The 27,093-nt window shown below is 41.9% G+C and overlaps 1 protein-coding gene across 4 annotated transcripts in view; it reads left to right on the forward strand.

Annotated features, from left to right (window-relative positions):
* Nucleotides 1–27,093, forward strand: part of LCTL (lactase like) — a 168,795-nt gene that overhangs the window by 108,397 nt on the left and 33,305 nt on the right. The window contains exons 15-16 of one of the 4 annotated variants that reach the window (XM_069222882.1): nucleotides 18,133–18,194; nucleotides 25,841–25,885. The exons of 2 other annotated variants lie outside the window; for them this stretch is intronic. In XM_069222882.1, the coding sequence (XP_069078983.1) occupies nucleotides 18,133–18,191 (59 nt within the window). In that variant the 3' untranslated portion in view covers nucleotides 18,192–18,194; nucleotides 25,841–25,885. The remainder of the gene's footprint in view (nucleotides 1–18,132; nucleotides 18,195–25,840; nucleotides 25,886–27,093) is intronic. One more of the 4 variants, XM_069222879.1, reaches the window with a different exon arrangement.

Here is a 27,093-nt window from a genome sequence, read left to right on the forward strand (position 1 = left end):
CAAGTAAATCCAAATGGATTTGAACCTAACATGAATGAGGTCTCAATTGTTAACAATGCAATTCTTGGGGCCAGGGAGCAATCCATTGGACTAAGGCAAAAGACTTAAAAAAAATAAAAAAATAAGTATTAACTATCAGTTTCCTGCACATCTCAATCAAAAAATTGAGGCATGTGTTGTCTTTGTTTGGAAGTAGATACCCCCGCCCCCCTTTTTTTTTTTTTCACCTTACGGGGATGGCGGGATTTTCTAATCTCAAAATCACACCTGACTACCACCAACGTGGTGAGTGCGTCTCTCAACTCTACTGCCCTTGTCTGAACTACTTCTTATAGTAAACATAGAGGAGGTGACTCCACAGAGACTGAAATAAGTTGTGACCATATTTAAATGTAGAAACATCGGGTGATATGTGTAGTTCCAATTCTGGCATCTGATCAAACTACGAAGGGGTGTCGCCCGTCATCAGTTAGATTTAGAAACTGAATTTATGGCATGGTTGACTATTTGTGAACATGGATCCCGTATATTGTTTATTAAGAGAAGGGCAAACCCTCTACAAAATTAGACCAATCCAGTTGTAAATGAAATGGCATTAAAAAAAATGGCTCCACATGAATTAAATCATGCACATATTTCTTTTATAGAAAATCAACTATACAATCCTCAAATGTATGTGGCATTTCATCATCACAGCCCTGGTATTCTCCTAGATATGAATCAACTATTTATTACTGGTAATATGCATAGCAAAACTGCTTTTGCTTTTTGTACCATGTAAAACAAACCACATTTAATACATTCCTTGTCCTTTATCAACCACCTTAAAGAGGGTTACCTAACAGGTATTAGATTAGTGACCATATTTCATCCAGATCATTTCATCCATTTCGTGCAGCTTGGAATTTCTCTATTAGCATGGCCTCAATTCTATTAAAAATGGTAACAGAGTTTTGTTGTTTATTTATTTTTTACAACAAATAGAACCGACCAACTAATATTTTCTGTATGATTCATCTCCTTTAAATGTTCAACCAAGAGAGCACCCTGTGCGCCATACTTAATGTGTGATCTGTGTTGCAATACTCTTGTTTTAACAGGCTGTGTTGTAAGTCCTCGGCATGTCAAATCACACCAGCATTTGATACAGTAGACAACACTTTTTGTTTCGAGGTTAGAGAATTTTGTTTGATTGTAGCTAATACCATTGATAGTGATACTTTTGGTATCTGCTGTGAATTTACATGCTGTGCAATTTTGGCATCTATAGTGTCCTACCACCAGTGGAAAGCCCATTATTGTAGGTATGTACCTTGGTTTGTTGACTGGTCTTGCAGCTCTTATCAATTTCTGTTTAATGTTTTTACCCTTTTTAAAGGCACACTTGGGGAATGACATTTACAAATCAGAGATGGTTGCCCAATATCTCTTAATGATCCTTTTTATTTTGTTTGCCTTTGGTCTATATGCAAGGACACAAGTCAAAGGTGTAACATCTGCTTTATTCTTAGGATTCAGCAATGTTGGTGTAAACCAAGCCCTTCTGTGTGATCTTTTAATTAGTTTTTTAGGATACCCTCTGGTCAACAGTTTACTCATCAATATTTTGGTATTATCAAAGTAATCCTTCTTATTTGTGCAATTCCTTCTAATGCGAAGAAACTGGCCAAATGTGAGTTTTTTTTTGAGGGACCTGGGTGTGTTGGCTTTGTTAACAAACTGACAAATAGACCCTCACTACTTGTATAGAAATATATGTCTAAGAAATTGATCTTTTCTGCATTAAAGGATAGCGTTTATCTGAGGTCTGGAGTAAGACTGTTCAACAGTCGTGGGACTCCCTTAATTCTGCCTCTGATCCTGTTCATACTAAAAAGATATTGTGTAAAAAATGTTATACAATTCCTTGATGTGCTGCAAGTATATGTTGTCAATGCCATATATCCATTTATCTTCAAAAAACAAATTTGCTAATTCTGGGGCGAACCAACCGCCCATTGCTATGCCCTTAATTTGTAATAATAGGTCATTTTTCAATGCAAGAAAGTTTTTTTTGGGGTGGGGGTGGGGGGGGGGGGGGGGGGAAAGGTTTAGGCAAAGTGTGGGTACATCTACCAAAAATTCAGTCGGTACCTTATGTGGCCTGGGTCTACTCTTCAAGGCTGCTGTAAGGACTGCAAGTGCTTCATCCTGAGGGATATTAATATACAGTGCTTCTATAGCAGGCTTTACTAATAAGCACGTCAATTGGTTGAATGGTCTTCCTCCCTCTTTATTGATAAAGTCCATTGTGTCCCTCACATATGCCCTGGTTTCTGGCACAAAGGGTTTGAGAAACACATCCACATACTGGGACAATGGTTCTAGAATAGACCCACATGCTGATATGATAGGTCTCCCAGGTGGAACATTTATGTTTTTATGTATCTTCAGCACTATATACATTACTGGTGTTCTATTTTGATTCGAATTAAAAAATTAAAACTCTTTAGTACAAATCCATTCTGTATCTTGTGCTTTTTGTGTGAGCTGTTTGACTGAATACATCATCAGCATCATCAATTTACTTTATTCGGTACAAAATAGACCATAAAAGACATTCAATAAATACAAACATACAAATTTCATGATCATTAAATTAATAAAACATTATTGATACATATTTAGGATTCCAAAAGCAGCATATATAAAATTTATCACAGCCTGTATTATATCTGCGTTTCCCAAGTTATGTAAATAAAAGTGAATACATTATTTCTTTTGAAGGGTCTTCAAAGATAGGCTTTTAATGTATGGGGTTATTAATTTCTCTGCCAGAAACCAGTGCATATGTGAGGGACACAATGGACTTTATCAATAACCATTCGACTAATTGACAGACTTATTAGTAACGCTTGACATAGAAGCACTATATACTAATATCCCTCAGGATGAAGCACTTGCAGTCCTTACAGCAACCTTGAACAGTAGGCCCAGACACATAAGGTACCGACTGAATTTTGGGTAGATTTAGCCACTATTTGCGTTAAAAAAATGTTTTGTTTTAAAAATGACCTATTTTTACAAATTAAGGGTGTAGAAATGGGCTATTGCTTTGCCACACAATTAGCAAATTTGTTTATGTCCTTTTATTAGGATAAATGGATATATGGCATTGACAACAAACTTGCAGAACATCAAGGAATGATATAGAGTCTTACACTATATCTTTTTGGCATGGACAGGATCAGAGACAGAATTAAGGGAGTTCCATGACTGGATGAGCCATTGTACTCCAGACCTCAGATTCACGCTATCCTTTAATGCAGAAAAGATAAAAAAAAATTAGACATAAATAAACCGATACATAGTGAGGGTCTATATGTCACTTTGTATACAAAGTCAAAAGATCGTAATACACTTTTACATTTTACTAGCGGACACCCAAGGTCCCTCAAAGAAAACCTCCCGTTTGGCCAGTTTATTTGCATTAAAATGAGTTGCACAAATAAGGAGGATTACTTTGATAATGCCAAAATATTGACGAATAAACTGTTGACCAGAGGGCATCCTAACTGATTAACCCCTAAGCTGCTGGGCCTCTGCCCCCAAAACCCCATCCCAGTGCGGAGACCCTTTTTTGGCTATTTGGGGTAGTCCGCGCTTAAGCCCCCCATAACGTTTTGTCCACATAAGCTATCCACACCAAATTTTCATCCTTTTTCCCCTAACATCCTGTGGTCCCAAAAGGTATCCACAGATTGTGGGTTCCCCTGGAGGAGACCGAGAAATTAGCCAAAATACAGGCAAAAATTGTTTTGGGGGGGGGGTGGGGGGGGGGGGGGGGAGGAATGGGAAAAAAGTGCTGCAGAAGAAACCATCTGTTTCCCCCGAAAATGGGATCTATGAAGTTTGCAGTAATAAAATCACTGTAGGAAGTTGGTTCTGTATATACTATATCAAAATGAGATATAGTATGCACAGAGTCCAGGGATTCCGCAGAGGCTTGACAGAGGCTGAAATAGATAATACTAATGCTCTATTTGTGGTAATGTGGTCGAGCAGTTAGGCTTATCAGGGGGTAGTGTTAAGCATTTGTGGTACACACACAAGCAATAGAAGAAACACACACTCAATGACTTAACTCCAGACCAATAGGATTTTATATAGAAAAATATGTTTTGTTAATTTATTTCTAGATATGATCAGGACTTGGAATAGAATCGACAATGCATACAGTTTTTCTTAAAATGGCAAAAAGCTATTTTAAAAGTGGACACTGCATTCTTCAACAGTTCCAGGGGGAAGAAAAGATAGTACAGTCTTAAAGGTAAGTATTGAACTTACAGTTCTTATCTCCAGGGTTCAGGTAGTCCACCGTTAGGGGTTCAAGTTAACCCCAACACCCACCACTAGCAAACACAGGGCCATTCAAGTGCAGAGGTCAAAGAGGAACCAAATTAATGTGGGCTCCTGTGGAGATAGTGGGTACTCGGAATCCGGTCAGCCAGCAGGTAAGTACCCGTGACTCAGAGGGCAGACCAGGTGGGTTCAAGAGAGCACTGGAGGGGCTCCAAGTATGCACCAAACATGCACTCTCACAGGCACTAGGGAGGCCGGGTGCAGGGTGCAAACATGGCGTTGGGTTTTCAATGCAACTCTATGAGGGGCCCAGGGGATCACTCCGAGGCTGCAGACTAGGTCCAGGGGGGCTTCTGGGGAAAACCACCAGCTGGGCAGGGAGGCGGGCCGCCTGCTGGTTGATGCTGCACTGGGGGTCAGTTTCTCCAAGGCCTGGGGACTGCAGGTGCAGTGTGTTATTTAGGCGTCAGATATCTTCATCCGGAGCTTGCGGTTGTGGGGTGGTGGTGGTGTCCTTGGGATTTCCTCTGCAGGCATTGTCGTGGAGATTTGGAAGAGTCAACCCAGGGCCGGCTCTCGCTCCCAATCACCTGGGGACCCTTTCTTGCTGGGTGGACCACCTGGACTCGGGCTGTGGGTGTCGGGTGCACAGAAGTCAGGACTCGCGCATCTGGAGTGAAGTGGGAGTCCTTAGTTGTAGGTTTATTCAGACAGAGCCGCTGTCCTTAAGAGTTGTTGGTCCTTTTGGGTGCAGGGCAGTCCTCTGGAGTTGGCAGAGGTCGCTGGTCTTTCTGCAGGTTCTTTGAAGCAGGAAACAGGCTGATAGAGCTGGGGCCAAAGCAGTTGTTGTCTTCCTTCTCTGCTGGGGTTTTCAGCTTAGCAGTCCTCCTTCTTCTTCTTGTAGGTCGCCAGGAATCTGGTGAGCTGGGTTCAGGGTGGCCCTGAAATCTCAGATTTAGGGGCGTGTTAGGGTCAGGGGGTAGTAGCAAATGGCTACACCTTCCTTGTGTCCGCTGCCTTTGGGGAGGGGGGCACATTCCTATTCCTATTGGTCCCTGTCCTCAAACCAAAATGGAGGTTTCTGCAGGAAGGGGGTCACTTCAGCTCTGGACACCTTGGAGGGGTGGGGTGGGGAGGGGGGGTATCCCAGATGAAGTGGTCACTCCTTGTTTTTCTCAAGTTTCCCGCCAAACTGGCTGCTCAAAGTGGGGGATTTGTCTGGGGCAGGCATCTCCACTAGCCTTTGAGGCTCACCGCCAGGTGTTACAGTTCCTGCAGGGGGGAGGTGTGAAGCTTTGTTCCTGGCCTCAGAGGGCACAAAGGCCCTCACCCCAGGGGGTCAGAAACTCATCTGCTAGTGCCAGGCTGGTACAGACCAGTCAGTCCTACAGTAGAGGATTCTGTAAAATACAGGGGGCATCTCTAATATGCCCTCTGTGTGCATTTTTTTATAAATCTCACACTGGCATCAGTGGGGGTTTATTGCGCTGAGAAGTTTGATACCAAACTTCCCAGTATTCAGTGTAGCCATCATGGAACTGTGGAGTTCGTTCTGACAAACTCCCAGACCATATACGTAATATGGCCACACTGCACTTACAATGTCCAAGAATGGACTTAGACACCATAGGGGCATATTGCTCATGCAGCTATGCCCTCACCTGTGGAATAGTGCACCCTGCCTTAGGGCTGTAAGGCCAGGGGTGACTTACCTATGCCACAGGCAGGGTTTTGTGGGCATGGCAACCCTGAAGGGGATGCCATGTCGACTTTGCCTTTTTCTCCCCACCAACACACACAATCTGCAATGGCAGTGTGCCTGTGTTAGGTGAGGGTTCCCTTAGGGTGGCACAACGCATGCTGCAGCCCTTAGGAACCCTCCCTGGTCACAGGGCCCTTGGTACCAATGGTACATTTTACAAGGGACTTATCTGTGTGCCAGAGGTGTGCCACTTGTGGAAACAATGCTACATTTTTAGGCAAAGAACTCTGGTGCTGCGGCCTGGTTAGCAGGCTCCTAGCATACTCTCAGTCAAGTCAGCATCAAGATCAAGCAAAAAGTGTGGGTGGAGGAGGGTAACTGCAACAAGTGCCAGTTTCCTACAATCACCATCTTCCCAGCTTTCAGGAACAACAGACTTTAATAAAAAAAACACAGTTTTCAATGCAGTTTGGCATTTTACTGGGACAAACCCAAGTTTTACTATTTTTTGTGCTTTCAGCCCCCTACCAGTTAGTGACAGAAATGTGGGTGAAACCTATGGTGGATCCAGGACAGCTAAACATTTCTGAAAAGTAGACAAAATTCTGAATTCAGAAAGGGGATATTTGTGTAGATCCTTCAAGATTGAACAGTTGAAATAAAAAAAATTAACATTGAGTTGAAAAAAAAACAACCTTTCTGACTGTTTTCTTCCGTAACTTTTTCCAACTATAATAGATTTTGAAAGTAATATACCATTATGTTTGCTGGACCCTCCTGGCTGCAGGGATGTATAGGTCTTGTAGGTTCATCAAGACCCCAAGCTACTCCGAGCCAATAAATGAGCTGCACCTTATAATGGGTTTTCATTGTGTACTGGGTATACAGCAATTCATTTGGTAAAATATAAAGATTAAAAAATTGGTTTCAAGGAAACCTACAAATTTCCGAATTGGGCATAAGATAAGGTGTTGAGAAGCAGTGGTTAATTGCACATCTATGAATTTGGGGGTCTCCATACTAGCACGTGAATTACAGGGCATTTCTCAAAATGACTTCTTTTTTATACACTGCCTTACATTTGGAAGGCAAAAATGTAGAGAAAGACAATTGGCAATAACACTTGTTCTTCTATTCTGTGTTCCCCCAAGTCTCACGATAAAAATGGTACCTCACTTGTGTGGATAGGCCTAGTGCCCAGGATAGGAGGCGCCCCAAAACACAACATGGACACATCACATCTTTCTATTGAAAAATGATGTGTTTTTTGCAAAATTCATAGCTGTAGATTTTGGGCTGTAGCTCAGCTAGCACCTAGGGGAACCTACCAAACCTATACATTTATGGAAACCAGACACATAGGGGAATCCAAGATTGGGTGACTTGTGGGGATCTCAATGGGTTAGGTCACCGAGAATCCTTTGCAAACCTCATATTTCGGTGCTGCAAAGTTCTGGAATCTGAGGGGAGTCACAAACTTCCTTCCATTCAGGATTCCCCCAAGTATCCCAATAAAAATGGTACCTCACTTGTGTGGGTAGGCCTAATGCCCGCGACAGGAAACGCCCCAAAACTGCAACGTTGACACATCACATTTTTCCATTGAAAAATTATGGGTTTTTTTGTTGTTTTTTTTTGCAAAGTGCCTAGCTGTGGATTTTGGGCTGTAGCTCAGCCTGCATCTAGGGAAACCTACCAAACGTATACATTTATGGAAAGTAGTCACCTAGGGGAATCCAGAATAGGGATGACTTGTGGGGCTGTCACTGGGTTCTGTTACCCAGAATCCTTTACAAACCTCAAAATTGGGCTAAAAAACACTCTTTCCTCATATTTTGGTGCTGCAAAGTTCTGGAATCTGAGAGGAGCCACAAACGTCCTATCCCCCAGCATTCCTCCAAGTCTCCCGATAAAAATGGTACTTCACTTGTGTGGGTAGGCCTAATGCCCGTGACAAGAATGGATCACACAACGGTCAATGTTAGTCCTTGCATGAGGGCAATTATGGACCCTGGGGTGATCTATTCCTGATGCAGTTACTAGGTACAGGCACTCAAGTGGGTAGTGTTTTTGTCAGGACAGGTGGGGAAACGCTGAGTGATAGGAATTTTGTGGGTCCCAGCATATTCCTGTAGTTTGTGTGGTAGAAATGCAAGAAAAAATAGAGTTTTTATTCAACATTTCACCTTTGCAGGGTATTCTGGGTAAGAAAACCTTGGGGAGTCCACACAAGCCACACCTCCGTGGACTCCCCCGGGTGCTAGTTTCCAGCAATGTCTGGGTTTGGTAGATTTCCCTATAAGGCCGCCAAGCCCAGGACCAAAAACGAAGGTGCCTGCCTTACAAAACCAGGTTGTTTTGTGATAGATAATTTTGATGTCTCTACAATACAATTTGGGTGGTGGAATTTGGGGTAGAACTCAATTGGGGAGCTCCCAAAAGAGCACTCTGTGTGCTTGCTGCTGCATGCACCGCACCACATCAGCACAACTGTCCTCATCATCTCCCTCAGAATCAGTAGAAGAGTTGTCGTCGGATGGGACTCCTCCGACTGAAAAATCACTCTGAATCTGCCCCATTGTCGTATCCCTCAGATGCTGTCTCAGTATCTGCTGTCTCAGTCTCTGATCCTACATCGGAGCTGTCCTCCACGACCCAAGTTAGGGCTTGAGCAGCAGTCATCCAATGAGACACCATCTTTGCTACTGGCTAACCTGTCCCTCTAAAACACTAGCCTACATAGACAGTCACAAAATTGCTGGTGTGTGTGATGCGTGCAACAGTAAAGGTCAGTCACCTTACCTTTGCCTTTTCCCTCAATCAGCACGTTCTCTCAAGACACACAAAAAAAAACAAAGAGAGACATTACTTAACCTTGTCACATACCTATCCTCACATACTTTAACGCCTGTGGCGCCCAGTCCAACTATCGTTATTGGTGCTTCCATGACCTCCTCCTCGGATTCCCTCACTACCATCCAGAAAAAGTGTCCTTCATCTCTTCATAGCCCCCTCGCACATACATTTCATTTGTATTATAGCGCAGATAATGGCTGGCTTTACTAATCCACTCAGCTATTCACATAAAATACAGATTTGATCTTTGCAGCAGGTATATAAACCATCTGCACTACTTTATGAGATCAAAACTGCCACTAGACAAAAGTCCAATCCTTCTCTAGCAGAAACATAATCTCAAGAGTTAGCTTGACTTTTTTATTGCTGCCTAAAAGCTATGGTTGAAATGCGTCAGTTGGAGTATGTGCATCGCTTTGAAGACGCACGCTGCAAGACAACTAGTGACGAATATATATATATATATATATATATATATATATATATATATATATATATACATACACATACATACATATGTATGTAAAAAGATCACTTTTATATGTGGGTGTGGTTTCCCTGGGGGCGGATTGCAGCCCTCAAAGAAACCACACATGCATTGACAAAAGTCATTATATATATATATATATATATATATATATATATATACATACATATTTATATTTACAGAGGGGGTTGGCTGACTCCTCCCCCACCCCCCAGTGCTGTGATCCCTGGTGTCTAGTGGGGTTTCGGCCAGGAAACCATTTCAGGAAGGCCCTGTTTGAAAGGGGAGAATCCCCCCTTTCGCACAAGACCTTCATGAAGGTGGAGGAGGCCCTTTCAGACCCGTTTTCCCCACCAGAGCAGAAAGCGGCCTTATCTGCTGCTTCCTGCTCTGGTGGGAAAAACAAATTGTGATGCCAGCACGCATCGCGCCACACTGACATCACAGAGGGGGCGAAGGGAGACACGGAAGCTCTTCCATGTCTCTGAGGGAGTTTTGAATAATAAAAAAAAAATCCTCTGGTGCGACGCATCGGAGAATTTTTAAAACCCCTCCCTGGCGTCAGCCACTGGTCGTGACCCACACCAGGGAGGGTGTGCATGTGTCGGCCAGTGGCCGACGCAAGCACCTATGGGGTTAAAGTGTCAAAAGGGTTTGGTTTACACCAAGGAAAACATTGCTGAAACCTAAGAAGAAAGCAGAAGTTACACCTTTGACTTGTGTCCTTACATATAATCCAAAGGCTAACAAAATAAACAGGATCATTAAAAGACATTCGGCAACCATCTCTGATTTGGGAATTTTATTCCCCATGTTTGCCATTAAAAAGGGTAAAAACATTAAACAGCAATTGGTAAGAGCTGCAAGACCAGTCAACAAATCAAGGGACATACCTACAATATTGGGCTTGCCAACAGTGGTAGGACACTATAGTTGCCAAAATTGTATAATGTGTAAAATCAATTCAGATACAAAAAGTATGACAATCAATGGTATTAGTTTCAATCAATAAACAAAATTCTCTAACGGCAAAACAAAAAATGTTGTCTTCTGTATCAAATGCCCGTGTGAATTGACATACATAGGACTTACGACACACCCTGTTAAAAGAAGAATATTTTAACCAAGATCACGCACTAAGTGGGGCATATTGGGTGCTCCCTTGGTTCAACATTTCAAGAAGCTGAAACATACAGAAAATGATATTATTGGTTGGTTCTATTTGTTGTCGAAAAAAACAACAAAACACTGTTACCTTTTTGAATAGAATGGAGGCCATGCTGATAGAGAAATTCCAGACTGCACGAAATGGATTAAATGAACTGGATGAAATATGGTCACTAATCTAATACTCGTTAGGTAACCTTCTGTAAGGTGGTCTATATCTGACAAGGAATGTATTAAATTTGAGGTGTTATGTGGTACAAGAATCTGTTTTACGCTATATATTCCTATATTCCCAGTAATAAATAGTTGATACATAACTAGAAGAATACCAGGGCTGAGATAATGAAACGTCACATATATTTGAGGATTGTGTAATAGATTTTCTATAAAATAAATATGTGCATGATTTTATATCCCTGTGGACCGATTTTTTTAATGCCATTTTATTTGGTACCAGATGGATCTAATTTTGTAATTAATAAACAATATACAGGATCAATTTTCACAAATAGAGTCAACTGTGCCATAAATTCAGCTTCTAAATCTAAGTGATGGTGGGTGAAACCCCTTCGTAGTTTGAGCAGATATCACCCAATGTTTCCACACTTAAATATGGCCGCCACTTATTTCAGTCTCTGTGGAGGCACCTCCTCTATGTGTACAAGCCTCCTCGCTGTTTTGCTTTGGAGAGGCCATATACAAGAACAGGCACTCCATTCTATAAGGCCTGCAAGAGAAGTGACTTGGGTGCTCACGCACATTTTTCTTCAGGTGGCGGTCCAGAAGAGAAGAGCGACTTGGGCACTCAGATGCATTTCATTCTAGAAAGCGGTACGGCTTTCCCCTGCTTTGACGAGGAGAGCCGAGTCGGGAGATGCACTCATCACATTGGTGGTAGTCAGGTGCAATTTTGAGATTAGAACATCCCCCAGGCCCTGCAAAGTAAAAAAGTGTGGGGGTATCTACCTCAGGACGAAGACCACACATGCTTACATTTTTTGATTGAGATGGGCAGGAAACTGATAGTTAATATATTTTTTTAAAATGTTTTTTCACCCCTCAGTCCAATGGATTGCTCCCTAGCCCCAAGAGTTGAACTTTAAACAATTGAGACCCCATTTGTATTAGGTTCACATCCATTTCGATTTACTTGGCCACCACAGCAGTTTGTTTGTTGCTTGTAATTAATGTGGAGTGGTAATAATTTCTTTAACTCTGAAAGTTTGGGATGAGTGGATTGATTTGATTTATATTTTCTGTTCCTCTTTCACCTCACAGAGATGGCCCGTCAGGGTCTGCATGTACACTGCATGCACGCCTGAGGCTGATAATGGATTCTTTGGTTGCATGTAGATCCCGCAAATTCCATAGGGTCTATACATGTTTAACAACTTCACTTAATGGATTTATTAAGAGAGGTGCTACCAACACAGTATGGAAGATGGAATCCTTCCTACTGGACATACGCTTTTAGGTGCTTTAATGATGTATAATTGTAGTATGTTTGTAATAGGTCTGATCAATGTTTCCATGTCTTCCGGTGTCCTGATGAGGCTGAATATTAAAGGCCGAAATGCTTCGACAATCTTTTGAAAGGAGTCCGGAAAAAATACAGTCTTAGTTAGAATAGAGATGGCCAGGAGAAAAAGGAGGCTTTTAGGCCTAGAAACCGTGACATATATTGGACTACCTGGATTTATGCGCAGAAGAACTGGTCGGAAGCCACCTAGTTTGGAACGTTTGGGAAAGCAAAAGGAAATCTATAAAAATATTTTGTGTGAGATCTTTGTATTGGATATTTCTCATATTGTGTTTGTTATATTATGTATGATTGTATTAAGTACACATGTTTTAAAAAAAAATGCAAATGCTTTACTCTCTTGGTGGTGGTGAAGCAGGGGAAATTTTCTTTTGCAAGTGTTCTAAAAAAAATAATTGAAGGAATAAACACGACCACAGTGACAATTAAGAGTATCATTGGATATTAAAAATAAATCAATTTATCCCCATGCTCCATTTTTGCTTTAAGATTGTAAATTATCCCTAAAGCATTATCGGCCTTGGAACCACTACCCCAGTGACGCAGAGCTTTCAAGTGTGGCCACCTGGTCAACTTTCCACGTTCCAAATGTATTACAGCCCTTTAAGACACCAGAAATGCGTGCAGAAAGGGTAACACATTAGTAGCTGGCTAAAAATAAGAGTGCTAAAGCCACAGTTTATACAGTGCATCAGTGTGGCTGATGTCAAATAAAGAGGCACAATTAATATCATTATCAATGCATCAGTATAGCAGCACTTTGGGGAAGAAGTTGGAGAAAAGTGATACATTGGCGGTAGACTGATTTCTGCATTACTTTATTGATTTATTGCAGAAGCATTTTGAGAAGAAATGCTGAATAAATACATATTTACATTTGTGTCCAACTTAATTCTTAATTAAGGCTGGTGTTTGGCTAATAATTCTTCTCAATTTGAGGTGGTCCTTGAAAGCAGTCTTGAAGGAGGTGGGCAGAGAGACAGCATGTTTCATCTGGAAGAACATTTCAACGCATGGGTCCGAATAAACAGAAGGATCAAGCTGCAGATGGTGGTTTAGGAGCGAGCGGAAGAATAAGGTTGGCTGAGCATAGGTTGCTATTTCGGATACTCCATAATGAGGAGAGTCAATTAGGGGACGAGTCATTTATGGCTTTGAAGACCAGGACCAATAAATTGTAGAGACAGCTTTGTTTTTAACAGACAGCCAACTGGCAATGGTGACAGCAGTCAGAGACTGGAGAGTGTATGGGAGCATTATTAGGGGTCCTTGAGGCACAACTGAGTACCAAGTACCTTGTGTGATGTTTAAACGAGTGCAGGGTGAGACCCAGTCCTCTAGAAGACTTGCATTAGTCCGATATACTAAGGACAGGCAAGGCTATCAGTGTTTACACTTAGGAAAAGGACTGACTGCAAGGATTAACAGAAATCTGGCTGCTGAGTTGGTTATGAACGGTTCCATGTTCTTAAAAGTGCTGAAGTATATTCAAAGGCTTCTGGTTATACAATACCTGGGAAAGTGAAGAGGGTAGGAGCAGGAAAATATATTATTTCCATTTTGCATGAGTTTAGCATGTGTGTTTCGAAAGTCATCCAATGAGCTGGGAGGCAATTAGAGATCCGATTTGGTAGATGGGACGTAATGTGTGGATAAAACAGAGAGAGCTGAGTATCGTCAATAAAGGAATAAGTAAGACAAAGGGATGTCATAGGTTGCAATGGAAAACAAGGCACAGGATGAAAGCTTGTGGCCACCTCTCCGTTACCTACTGGAGGTGTGGTATAGACAGAAAGGAGCACCAAGAAAGAATGAAGACAGACTGGACAAAAGTCAATTTAGTGTCAAAACTGTGGTACCAAAATAAGATAGTGTGAACAGTATAGTGAGGTAATCAACAGTATCAAAAACTGCAGAGATCAACAAATGTTAAAATGGAGGAGAGACGATTGTTTTGCACAGACCATACGAAACTGGACACATGGGAGAGGGGACTTTCTATTAAGTGCTGAGAATGAAAACCCCAGTGAAGGAAATTAAGCAGGTGATGATAGTAGCAGGGCAGGAATGCAGGACGGGACAATAGTAAGCAAGGACAGTAGGGTTGCTATTTGGTCTTTCTTATCCAATAGCGTTATGACTACTGAATTTGAAGCACAATGGTTGGTTGCCTGTATTAGGAGAGTGATTAAAGAGTGAGGTTAGTAGGCAGGATAACAGAAGATGAGAGAGCCAGGGGTTTGGCTCATTTAGGAACTGAAGAAGTCAAACAGTGAGCATGACTGAGTGGCAATTTTGAGTAGGGGTATGAGTTCAGCTGGAGATGTGGGTGAGAAGGCTTGAGACAAGGATTAGGACTCCTAACAGACACATAAGACGAAGGAGGTAAGCTGAAGAGAAATGCTGCCAGGTTCGGTCCAATGGTTGAGATCTTAGTAGAGAAGTGACATGCAAAGCTTTCAAACTGAGAGGGTGGGATAAGTAATTCAAAAAAGTAATGGATGGAATAAAGTGCATAGATTGAGTTTACAAGAAGTTGAGGGTAAAAGCACAGTGAGGAACTTGAACCTAGAAAACAAAAGGAGTTGATAGCCTTGAGGGTTGATGTTAGGTTGTTCATGGCTTGTCTATAGGATTCAAGGTGCTCCGTTGTTGATGTTTCCTCTGTTTACGAAGTGCACCATTGTTTTTGCTAGGATGGATGAGTGAATCAGGGATGCAGATGAAATGTTGTAGCTGTAAAACTCAGAGCTCAACGATGGCGATTGAGTGGAACAAATATAGCTGGCGGCACTGATCAAAAAGGTCAGAGTAGTAGGTTTGTTGCAGGAGTATATAAGAATGATTTAGGAAAAGGTTGGGAACTGTGGTTTAGTATTCGAACGATTACTTTGTTTTTAAATGATGGGGAGAGATGAATGGCTTTTTAGGTTTGCTCAAGGGAAAGATTGGGGAGATGAAGAGCCTTGTAAGCGAGCTTTATGAGTGGTCATGGAAGCCAGTAACTTTGTGGAGTGCCAGGCATAGAAGGCCGATATTAATAGTAATGGGCAGAAAAATAGTGTGAGATATTGTGATTGAACGTCCATTAAGTGGTTGCAGAACTGCACTGAGCATGTCTGCAAGGGCAACAATTTATTTGGGTAACATTTAGGTTGCAGAGCTAATGTCTCAAATGGTGCAGTACAGAAATATAATGGTACAGGAGAATGTACACAACACAGGAATCAGCTGGACGTCTAAGAACGTTTTCAACAGCCATGTTTACAAAATGTTTTAAATCGAACAGAACTGCCATGAAAATATAAGGCCATCAGCAGAGCTGACAGTTTGGGGAGACAGTCTGCTGATTTTATGTACTGAGAAACGGAGACCACATAGAACAAACAAAGCCAAGCTTGACGCAGACAACTAAGTGCTTGGAACATAATTGGCCTACTTTTGGCAGCAAACCAAAAGGTGATGCACAACACATTGTAAAGGAGTGGGTAAGCACCAAATTCCCAATATCATTGTGAGCAGTGCCTGGATCAGACACATGACAATGTATACATGTAGTTAAATGCAGAATGGCCAGATGAAATAAGGCTACTATCAATGATCACCGCTTATAATTGCGGTCACTTTATGCCTTACCAAAAATGTATGAATTTAATAAGCAGGTTTACTTCTTTCTTTGGTAGCATCTTTTTGCAGGCTTCATTAATTGAGTTGATCTAACTAAGCAATTTAAATTTACAGTTGATCTTTCTAATTATACATCACAAGTCTTTGTTTACATAACAGTAACCACTTTCCACTGGGGGTAGCGTTGGCCTTTTATTTGTGTTGATGCACTGGATTTATTGGAGACAACGAACCTCATAACGACCACAGAGATGACATTACTTTAAGACGCAAGCAAGGATCAGTGGGGACTTCTACAATAGGCAGGAGAGCACACTGAGGTGGATAATTCAGAATACTTAGGACACCTTCTTTAGTCTTGCAAACTTTCAAAGAATTTTGAGGGCAGAAAAGCAGACAAGTTGTTAACAAAAAACGAAACTCAGGACAGGTCTTGGACGGTGGGCACTTGAAAGATTTCATAGTTTTGACAGAGATTTGTTATAAATGAATTGAGAATTATCACCTCTTTTAATGATTCATGGGGTAAGGTGAATTTGTGATGGTTTCATGGGTGGAGCGAGTAGATTGACTTGGCCAAGAATGCCTACCTAGGAGGTGACTGAACTTAAGAGTTGGCGGAGCAAGATTTGTGCATCCTATGGGAACCACTGATAGGGGTGGGGGGCTGATTTTAGGGTGGGGGAAGGGTGGGGGGAGGGCGAGGGGGGGGGGGGCAGGGACATCCCCGAACCGCAAATGTGTCCTTGTAACGCATTCCTGTCCACGCACATTGTTACAATGACTCGCCTTAAGGAAAGTGTTTTTGGGCTGATGGGACTTTGAATCCAACACTTTCCCTACTGTTACCAGACTGGAGTTGGAATAGTAAATTTTACTATTCCAAAATCCAGTGCTTTCCCAATGGCACGTCGTTCTAATGACTTGCGTGATAAAGGAACGCACTGTAAAAGTGCATTCGTAGTTTGGACTGCGCTGTTCAGACAGGCGTGGTAAATGCGTGCGTGGTCCTGACCTGCAATCCTTATAGGAGCTCACTAATGTTTTGGTCCTGCTATCTGTGAGATGAGTTGACTCCATTCCCAAGTCCTTCTGCTACTAGACGATGCATGGCCAGGACTGCAGTGACTGGGCAGCTGTATAACTAAGCACAGCTCTGCCACTTAATTAGGTTTTGTGTGAGAGAGTATGCCAAGAAAATTCAGAACTAATCAGAATATGTAGGTTCAGCCTAATGAAGAAACATCAAGATTGGGGCATGCTACATTAACATTAGGTTATAAACAACTTCTGTGTGGTTCTGTCAACTGGCTCCTTATTGACACTGCATCAAAGTAGTTTTGACAGCTAAAGGTTGGGCAGAGTAATCACATGTAACAGTTATATAGAGAATAGTTTATCTAGGACGTGGCCAAACAGTCTGTACTTGGGAGTTCTAATGTGCAATCAAGCGTGGATACCGGATATGTCACAGGGTTATGAAGTCAGATTGTTCTTACTACTGAAAGTTTATGTGAAGACTCTTCAAAGACCCCGATAGGGCTTTCTAACGTGTTAGGTCAGCTGGGAGGACAGAGAATAAGTAACCATCACCTCATTCAGACATCCAAATTCTATAGTATCAACTTGGCTCAGAGCCGGTCTCTCCTCCAAATTCTGAAGCCCCTCAGTGCTTAATAAACTTGAATTTCTCACCTATTTGCTTAAACATTGCGGTCATAAAATACACTGTTTTCTCAGTGACTGTGTATTGACATTCAGATATGAACAAGTCAGCCTAAAATGATTTTCTTGGATAGGATAAGACTCCCCTTGCAATTCTTTTTACAATTCTTGTGGCTGGATCTGTTGTCTAAATTAATTGGGACTGTGCTCAGGGTTGGAGCTCGGTTCAAAAGTAGCAAGGATAGAGAGTGGCTTTTGATCTAGAAGGGCATGATCTAACACAGTTTAGCCCAGAAGTGGAGTGAACACAGACACCTGAACTTTAAGAAAGATTAAATCTTAACCTACAAATAGCATTCCCTTCATCATTATTCAAGCTCTATGAAAAAAAGTGGGTCTAAAAGTGCCTTTTCAGAAGAGTAAAAATAATTAATTGTAAAAAAACAGGGATAATATTTCAGTGCATAATGTTTGGAGAAATGCAGGTATTGAAAAATTATTTTGCCATTGGCGCAGTCTGTGGATCGGGCTATATACACAAGTTAAATGCCATAAAAATAGCCTTGCATAACCATTAGCTGTGTGGTTCTGCAAATATATAAGTCTTGATCCACCATTTATGCTTCAATAGGTATAACTGACATTCACAGCATCTTACTAACATTACAAGCTTACTAAGGTGGGTGGCAGATCTCATTCAGAGGCATCTAATTAGCCATTTGTGTTTTCTTTGTTTGCCCTTTTCAGCTAGAAGAGCAGCTCAAGCAGATGTTGCCAAGGTTTGGCAGCTGCATGATGAAGTTTAAGGGGTAGGGACCTACCATAGACGTGCCGTCCAGTGTGATTGGGTGTGCATTTGTGTGTGTATTTACACTGTCTTACCAGCTTAACACACAAGAGCGAAGAGCACAGGCATCCAACAGTAACTCTCAAAAACAGAAGCATGCATGTTTAGAAATTTCCAGGTGCTTTGGCAAACTTAAAACTTGTAAGAATGGAATGGCTTATATGCAGGGCCACTGGAATTATGCAGCAAAGGAGGACCAAATTAAACGACGGGGTTGACTAAACTATGCAACAAGAAAATGTAAATTAGATAGCGTAGTGCTGCATACACTATAAAAGTATTATTTCACTATTTCGACACGACATTTTAATGCACATTAATACTGTCTGGACAAATGTTTCACCACATTAGTACTAGCTTAAAAGCAAAAGGTATGCCACTGTGCAGCACATCCTGAGCTGTCTTTTTACTAACTTGAGTCGTTTGAGTTTCAAAAAACAATTTTGTTGAAATCTGCAAATTATGCAACACATAGTGGACAAAATCCATAATTATGTGGCAAGCACAGCTGCCACGGAATCGCATAACGCCAGTGACTCTGCCTATAGGGAGATCCGGGGTGACCTACCAGGCTGGGGAAAGGCCAGAAGCTCTCGAGTAGAGCGAGTGCTAGATTCAGACTTAGCCAGAATTGAATTTAGGTCGTAAATATGAATAGAAGGCAGAGGTTTGTAAAGTATAGCAACCTTCAACAGATCCATGCAGCAAAAATACAAGGAGCAATAAGTGCTTAATCTGCCTTTAAGACAAAACCTCTGTGCAGTGGACCAGTGAAACAGGTGTTTTCTGCTAGAATTAAAACATTAACTCACATACATTAAACCTAAAGTCTACTGTTTAAGAGTGAAGATACACAGAAGCTTTTTTAGTCACATAAGTATACGCTGCTAAGCAGTCCTAGGCCGCTTATAGTAGTGGTCACCATAGTACTACACCTCTTTCCTACAACATTACGGAATACTTACATATGCCCCAACTCTCTCGAGAACGCAGTCACATGCAGAATTATATGGCACATGTGCCCTTTCGATAATATATTAACCTTATGTAATAGGTGTCCATTGTATTGTTCACAATTTAAATGCGAATATATTTAAAAAAGCACAGGCTTTCAATTTCAAGTATGGGCACTTAAGAGGACAACTCTGAACATGGTGAAGAATACAGCCCCTCAGATGAAGGGGATAAGTTAGTACACTCCATGGTGTTCACAGGAAGTACTGTGCGAAGCCAAGGTTAGACTTACAAATAATAACTATGCTGCCAATTATACCTCAAAATATAAACAAACCACCTGCAAGGGTTTCAAGGGATACTGTAGCGAGTAAGCAGCAAGTTAGAGCTTTCCAATACATCACTTGGTCGAAGTAAGTGGATAAAATCTAGGTAATTCATACCAATCCATGAAGTTGAGTATGTCAACTCTCATTCTCACAACTAGAGATGTCACATGAGATCAATGCAAGGCATCCTCCCTCTAAAAAAAATGGCTTGCTGACGACTTTGGCCCCCGCCAACTAAAACTAAATGCAAAAAAATATAGCAGGTGGTTTTTCATCCAGCATCTTCAGGCAGTAGCCATTCTTTACTTCACATATACTTAAGAAAATGACTAATGTCTTGTAATAAACACCCTCTCAACTCAATACCACCTCCTCCGCTAAAGCTTTCCTCTATCTTCAGTATATGAAATTAATATTGTGTGCTGCCAACCTCCCACACCTCTCTTCCAGCTTCCGGCTCTCAAGGGCATGCACTAAAACAGAATAAACTGGAGCCATCTGCTCCCTCCTTCAGGGCTACGTAGACCTCATACAGAATGGGGAATTGGGAGGGCAGTGGGGAATCAAAAGTTAAGAGTATTCACCAGAAAGGCATCAAAGCAAAGTAATTTGTTGATCTGATGGATATCTTTAACTGGAAGTTCCACACTTATAAATAATATAGACCCTTCGCAGTGGGAGGTACTACTAGGGAGTAAACTCTGCCCAAAAGGTTCTGCACAACTGAGTGGGTAAAGTGACCATTCCAGAAGGCCTGACTGACAAGGTAACATTACTCAGTGAACATATGCACCAATGCCCAGGTAGCATCCTGGCCGATGTCTAAAACGGGCAACCCTCACACCATTACTGTTGTAGCAGCTCAAGCCTGGTGGAGTGGGTCCACAGACCTTCATGAGGTTGTTTCTTGGTCACTGTATCACAGAGTTTGATAAAGAAGATTATGCACCTAGACAGGGTACTCTTTTGCAAAGCCTTCCTTTTCTTTGCCCTAGGGAAACACACAAAGACCAAATCATTTACACTATGGTCTTTTGTGTGGTCGATGTGTCGATGGAATCTCTCCTCTTTCAAGCAGTGAGGCAGAGGAACAAATTCTAGAAGATAAATTATTGGCCAACGTAGAAGGGAGTCAGAAACGTCAGTAGAAAGGCCACCTTCGGCCTTAACATCAATTTGTCTAGAAAGAAGATGGTGTACGGTGGGTGCACCAAAAACACCTGTAGCTCCCTTGATGTGCTGACATAGTAGCAATGAAGAGGACGGTCTTTAGAGCCAAAAGTCATAAAGGGGAGCTGTGTATTGGATTAAATGGGGAACACATGAGGACCAGGTTCAGGTCCCATTGTGGCATAATAAACAGCTTTCGGATAACATGAGTCAAACCGTTTAAGAAATGCATGACAACTTGAAATAAAGGACTATGATTGATCACACAAACACAGAAAGGCTCAAAAGATAACCTTCCGAAGTGCCCACTGCAACACCTTGCTGGGCTAACAAAAAAAAAAAAAAAATCACCAAGACCCCGGATTGAGGCCGACACATTAGGATCATATTCTGAATGTCTTGGATTCGCTGCAGCAGTGGAAAGGCCTTAAATATCACACTTGCCAGAAGAGTTGCAATGAAAAGAATCCTCTGCATGCAGCACAAGTGGTATGTTGGCTCATCAAGGGAATGCATGAAGGATGTCTTGAGGTGGTCCGCGACTAACTGCAGAAAGCCCACCATTAGCAGCCAGTCCTCTGGGTCCAGAGTTGAAAGCACCTAAGCCAATGTGAGCATTTTGAACTTGCCCTTTCTCAAAAAGACGGTCAACAGACAGATCCAGGGTAGGACAGACTTCCGAAAGAGCACAATGTATCACAAATCGCACCTCACCCTTTCCACAGAGTATAGCACGTGCTTTCTGGCACCTCTGAAAGACAGAAGAATGACCTTCTGCATCAGGATTGTGCTCCTCCAAAAAATCGTTTGGTAAAGGAGGAAGACGGAGGGGGTAAGAAATAAAATGGTAGGGCCGCATTTGAAGAATTTGAAAAAGCTGATTTTTAGCTGCGTTTTCTAACAAGCGTCTTCTCATCTACCCACCAATGTGTATTACTTCAGTTCCTTAGACCCTGTTACATGCTAGAAAAGTAATTGTCATTACTCAGGCAGTTAAACTAATGACACATTACAAGTGCAGGAACTCCTTTAAAGCTATAGTCTTGCAACAATATACGATCTTATACTAACCTGACAAGCTTAAAACGTCTGATCAAGTAATATTTGTTCTCGGAATGCAGTATAAGTCTTTAGTGTCTAGAGAATCATCTAGGGTAGGAGCGTGCAATATAAAAAAATGTAAGTAAGTCACAGTGCAAATCCTTGGGGTCTGAAGGTGCAACAGAGGGAGCCTAAAGAGTGCCAGAAACACCCAGCATGGCTTCCAGGTATCTTGGGAACTTCAAAGTTGATTGGGATCAACTCAATCAAGGATCAGGAGTGAGAAGGTGGCACCCTGACCTGACACATTTGCGATTTCTCGGCAGACAGAGGCTGGAGGAATGGATCAGAGCCATACTTTGTCTTCTTGTGTTTCAGCTTCATCTTGGACTTCAAACTACCACTTGACCGCCACTGTGAAAAGAATCTGTTGTGGGAGTTGGTCCATGCACTCGACTCAGAGCGGGACTTGCGTGGCTTCTTTCAATGTTCATGGGCATACAGCTTCATGCCACGACCTTGAATTGCATTTGGGTGCGAAAAGGCACATTCCTCACACGATTTGGAGTTGTGTCCTGAGCCCAACCACCAGAGGCACACCTTGTGCAGGTCCATCTGTTCACAACAATTACAGCATGGTTGGAACTCTGTGTTTTTAGGTGGGGATATTGTTCCCTTGCACCCTGGCGTTTGGTTTTGAAAGACTTGCTAAACCTAAGAAAAGGGGAGCAGAGTTCGAATGTGTTTTTGAAAGCGAGAAAAGATTGGAATGGACGAAGGCATGCAGGGGTGGCACATGTATGCACCTTCACTCAAGTCACTTCAAGGGTGGAAAGAAGTAAACTCAGAGCCACACAGAGTCGGACTGGCCTACCAGACTATCTGGCAGCGCTGTGGTGCAGTTGTTAGGCTGTTTGAAGGTTTGTTTTATGGTCAGGTGGGCCAGTTTTTAACTGCTGATTTCCTGAAATTACCACAAAAGTAGCCTTCAGCAAGTCCAAATCTATGCAGTCTCCCTTACCTTGCAATACGTCTACACAGCATTGTTTACAGGTTCAGACCTGCCCCAATTCGCAAATGTAGGCCACGTTTTTAGCTATCTGATTTGCTAACAAAGGTCAATTTTATTTTGGTGGCTTAGTCGATTTTCTGTCCCAACCCAGCGCTGCTGCATGATGCCACATAGCGGCACACAGAAGCACTGCTGCAAAAACCTCTGATCCAGTCTGGCACCTAGGGGATATAAAAAATGGTGAGGAATATGTGATTGGAAATATCAGTCAGAACGGAAACTTTGCAGAACTTCATTAGCCAAAAACATCTTCACACAGAAAACCCTATCTATAACACCTAGTAAAGGTTCACTTTTTAATTGTGGTCTCCTCATCGATTGGCATCAAAACTTGGCCAACAATGGTATGTAACAAACAGAGCTGAAGAACTAAAATTAGTATAGGCTACACTGAACAGCACTGTGTATTTATTCTCTTGGCCCAAGCTCCTCCTCTACCGTTCCTTCCTATACACCTAGGTATGGCCTGGAATAAGTTTATCCAAACATACCAATTGTCAGGTCTCGGATGCAACATACTATTCATAGTCATCATATACTTAGGATTTAGCTTAAGCTGTTCTTTTAGCAGATACCTCAATCAGAATGTGTCTCCAAAGCACAGCAGGTGCACTTATTGTCCCAATAGCAAGCACATCATATTTCAGGAAGTGGAAGTCTGCCATGCAGATAATGTATGAGAACCTGGGGGGAAAGGGACTGCTCCAGATGCCACCGTGGCACAGTTCAAGTCAGCTTATGTCCTTTACAGCTCCTTAGAGAAAAGAAGTAGCACGATCCAATTTTGATGCAAGCCCTCCTCACACCGAGTCCATTGAGGATATGCTATGCTTCAAAACAGGAATGTGAAAATAAATCTCAGATTCACTAAAAATCTGATAACGTAAAGAAAAATTATTATGGATCATCTCTCTCTGAGAAACAGAACCCTCAAGATTAGCCACCAGTGATACTAATCTCGAGGGACAACATGCATGCCACAAAGATATGGCTGGGTTGCTACTCGCGGAAGTCTTGTATTTAAAGGGTTTGTGAGCGAAGCATTCAACACAACTTTTAAATTCCAGACAGGATATGGTTTCCCAACTGTTGACAAGATTTTCAACCTATTCTGTTCAGTAGTTCCATTTTCAAATAGTAAGATTAAAAAAAAAAAAATTCTGTAGAGCTATCGCCAAAACTTGAAAGATTAACTCATTTTTAGAAATGAAAAGGTGATAAAGTTGCTTCTGGTGGTGAACGACCTCCTGGACTGGAGCCAAATGATGCAACCAGAACCAATATTTGCTTTGGTTTTTTTAAATGCACCACGGTATATTGTTTCCTGCCTGTGAGGGTCAGTGGAAAATTACCCTCCGAAAGCCAGAAGTGTCTGCAGTTCCAGGAAAACATGCACTTATCCTCCAAGATATATGGGTGGCCGAGAGGGATGAAATATCTAAACCTCTCATGTTGAGAAAGAAGGCTCTCACAGATAGGAATACACTAATTTTGCTAGGGACAATAGGCCACGAAACAAGCTCAGGAAAATGAGGAACAGACGAACAAGGATAATTTGCAAAGACAGATTCTCTGGAACCCATGCTGCACTTTAGACAGTGCATACAGGAACTTTCCAGAAGCATCTCTAGGTGCACGCCCTGTATTCATACAGGCTCTGGAAGTCTGTAGAGTTTGCACATTCAAGTTCAGCTAACCTGCTAGGTGGGGCGGTGTTAAAGATTGTGCATAACACCACATCTACTATATGTGGTCCTCCTTAGCTTATGTTGCATATTTATTTGCTGTTGTGTTGTCTACAAACGTTAGCACGTTCTTTGCTAAGATGAACTGTAAAAAAGGCCTTTAAGTAGTTGTAAGCTTGAACGCATTACAACTAGAGGCCAGCAGTCAACAAACAAACCACAGATGAGGACAGCCAGGGCACCCACTCTGGGTCATCAACAGTAAAGCAAGTATTTGGATCTAGAGGAATAAGGTTTAGGTTACAATGCAAACTCTGCTCTTCTAAATTGAATTTTCTTCTACCTTCCTCTGCGCTCCTCCATCCCCTAAAAGGCTAGAGCAGGCTGAAGATTGGCATACTGAGATCCCGCCCATGCTGTGACCAAATAAGATCTGGAAAGGGGAGACAGGCCAAAGCTATTCCCTTTCAGACTAAAGGCCAAAAGAGAATGCTCTTTCCAACAATAGTTCTGTACAGTCGTGCAAGAGCGATCTGAAAGTAGTACCTTTGGGGATGCAACAGGATTTGAGCTCCAGAGGCCCCACAGTCTCATGATTCGTGAAAGCCGAGCAGAAGCTTGGAGCCTAGCCTGGTTCTGACTTTTTGGTGGCAAGAGCTCGGGTGCACACGCTCTTAAAGAGGAAGAACATGCCTGGGAAGGAGGGTCTTGGAATCAAATGTAATAACAGCACATGGAAGAGAAATTTAAGTCATTGCTCTCAAGTGACGAGTAAGAATCCAAACAAAAAACGGAGAAAACCCATGGAAGGGTAGCTAGAGACACTAATAGCTGTCCAAAAACACAATTCATCTAAGGACGAGTATAAATCCGTCCTAGCAGACAACAGAACTATGCTTAAACACGACTGTGGCCATATAGTTTTTCATGCTGCAGACTCTTAATTCTGTAGAAACTCACATCCTAATAACACACGATTGCTACTGTCTCTTTTGAATAATTAGTACTCACAGCCCTGCACAGCCCAGACCATATATTGCAGTATTACTGCAGCCTTATTTTTGCACAAAAGAACCTACAGCAAGGAATACTAACACATTTTAGAGTCACAACAGTAACATGTTTGCCTGCACAAGCTCTTCGCCAAAGGAACATTTAGCGAATATTCAGTTTTGCAGCCAGCGTACTTATTTTCATAGATAGTACAGGTGTGCTCAAAAGTGTGATTATGGGGTGGTGGTGTTTGGGCCTCTGCACATACAGTGCAGTGCTCAAAGGAGCAGTGGGGTGCTTAATCTGTCGAAAGTCTACATACCCTTATGACCATTTTTCTTTATTTTTCTTCCTTGAAAATCAGAGGAACAGCGGAACACTGCTGCTAACATTCTGAGGCTAATACATGGTAAGCACTTCCTTGACACCCTTTGAGCACGGACATGGCTTTTTCATCAGTTCTTTGGCCCAGGGTAAATACGTAACTGTTATTACATCAGTTCTAAGGGCCCAGAAAAAGGTTCAGAGTAGGAGAATCACTTCTAAGCACTATCGACACATTGACAGGTTTCACAGCAGCCGAATAACTTGTTACAGTCGCCACTATCTAACAATATATGCAAAACTTACTGAGCGATAAAGTAAGCTGTGGTTAGTGCCTGGACATTCTGAACAGGACACAAAGCAGCAGGGCAATCCGTTCAAACAGCTTCTAGCAGAAGAAATGTGGCTCAGTGGAACCAGGAGACCCGGGGCTAAACCTGGTTCCCCACCTGACAAAAGTGTGTGATTCTGTCACTCAGATCTCTGATCTACAGAAACCGGAAACCGGCAGGCCAATATTAAGTGCTACCTATGAAAAACTAACATTTACATTTATGCGAACTTTAAATGAACATTACTGACACCAAAGCCATTTCATCAGAGTGCAGCTAATTTCGTAGTGGATAAAACTTCCAGCTTCTCCTGTGCATCGGCACTACTGACAACAATTTTATCTCTAGACATGAATACAAGTCAATAGGTGCTGTACAATTTCAGCAAACAGATATTAAGGTTAAACGGGTTCAGCATAACTTCTGAAAAACTGCCTCAGGGAAGTTAAAACTATTTTTATCCAACATCGAGAAAAATGTTTCGGTATATTCTGAATTAATTCTGAACTAAAAAAATAAAGTCTTTGAAGACTAAACGGTGATAAACGACCTGCCCAAAAATCCCACTGGTGAAATCGAGTGTTTGCTGAACGTGTGTATAGACGAAAAAGTACTTAATGCAGAACTACAATAGTTTTCATGCCCCGACTCCCCCATCACTCTACAGTCTCATACGTAGTATGTGTATATTTCTCAGTTTTATTCCCGAGTTCTTCTATCTAAGTTCAACAAGGTCTAAAATAAACACTGGCTTAATCTTTCTGTATTGCTAAATACAATGCGGACCATACCCACACCTTTCATTCTTTTATCTCACTTTATCTCTGCATTCAAGAAAGATCACCCCCAACTGTATCTATTTGTTCTGTCTCACGTTGTAGAATAAAATAATTTGTCATTGTGTATTGCTGCATGAATAAAGAGCCACTCCAGACATTTATATCCATCAATAATACAGTAT

This window comes from Pleurodeles waltl, chromosome 3_1 (assembly GCF_031143425.1).
Source record: "Pleurodeles waltl isolate 20211129_DDA chromosome 3_1, aPleWal1.hap1.20221129, whole genome shotgun sequence".
In the NCBI taxonomy this organism is placed as follows: Eukaryota; Metazoa; Chordata; class Amphibia; order Caudata; family Salamandridae; genus Pleurodeles; species Pleurodeles waltl.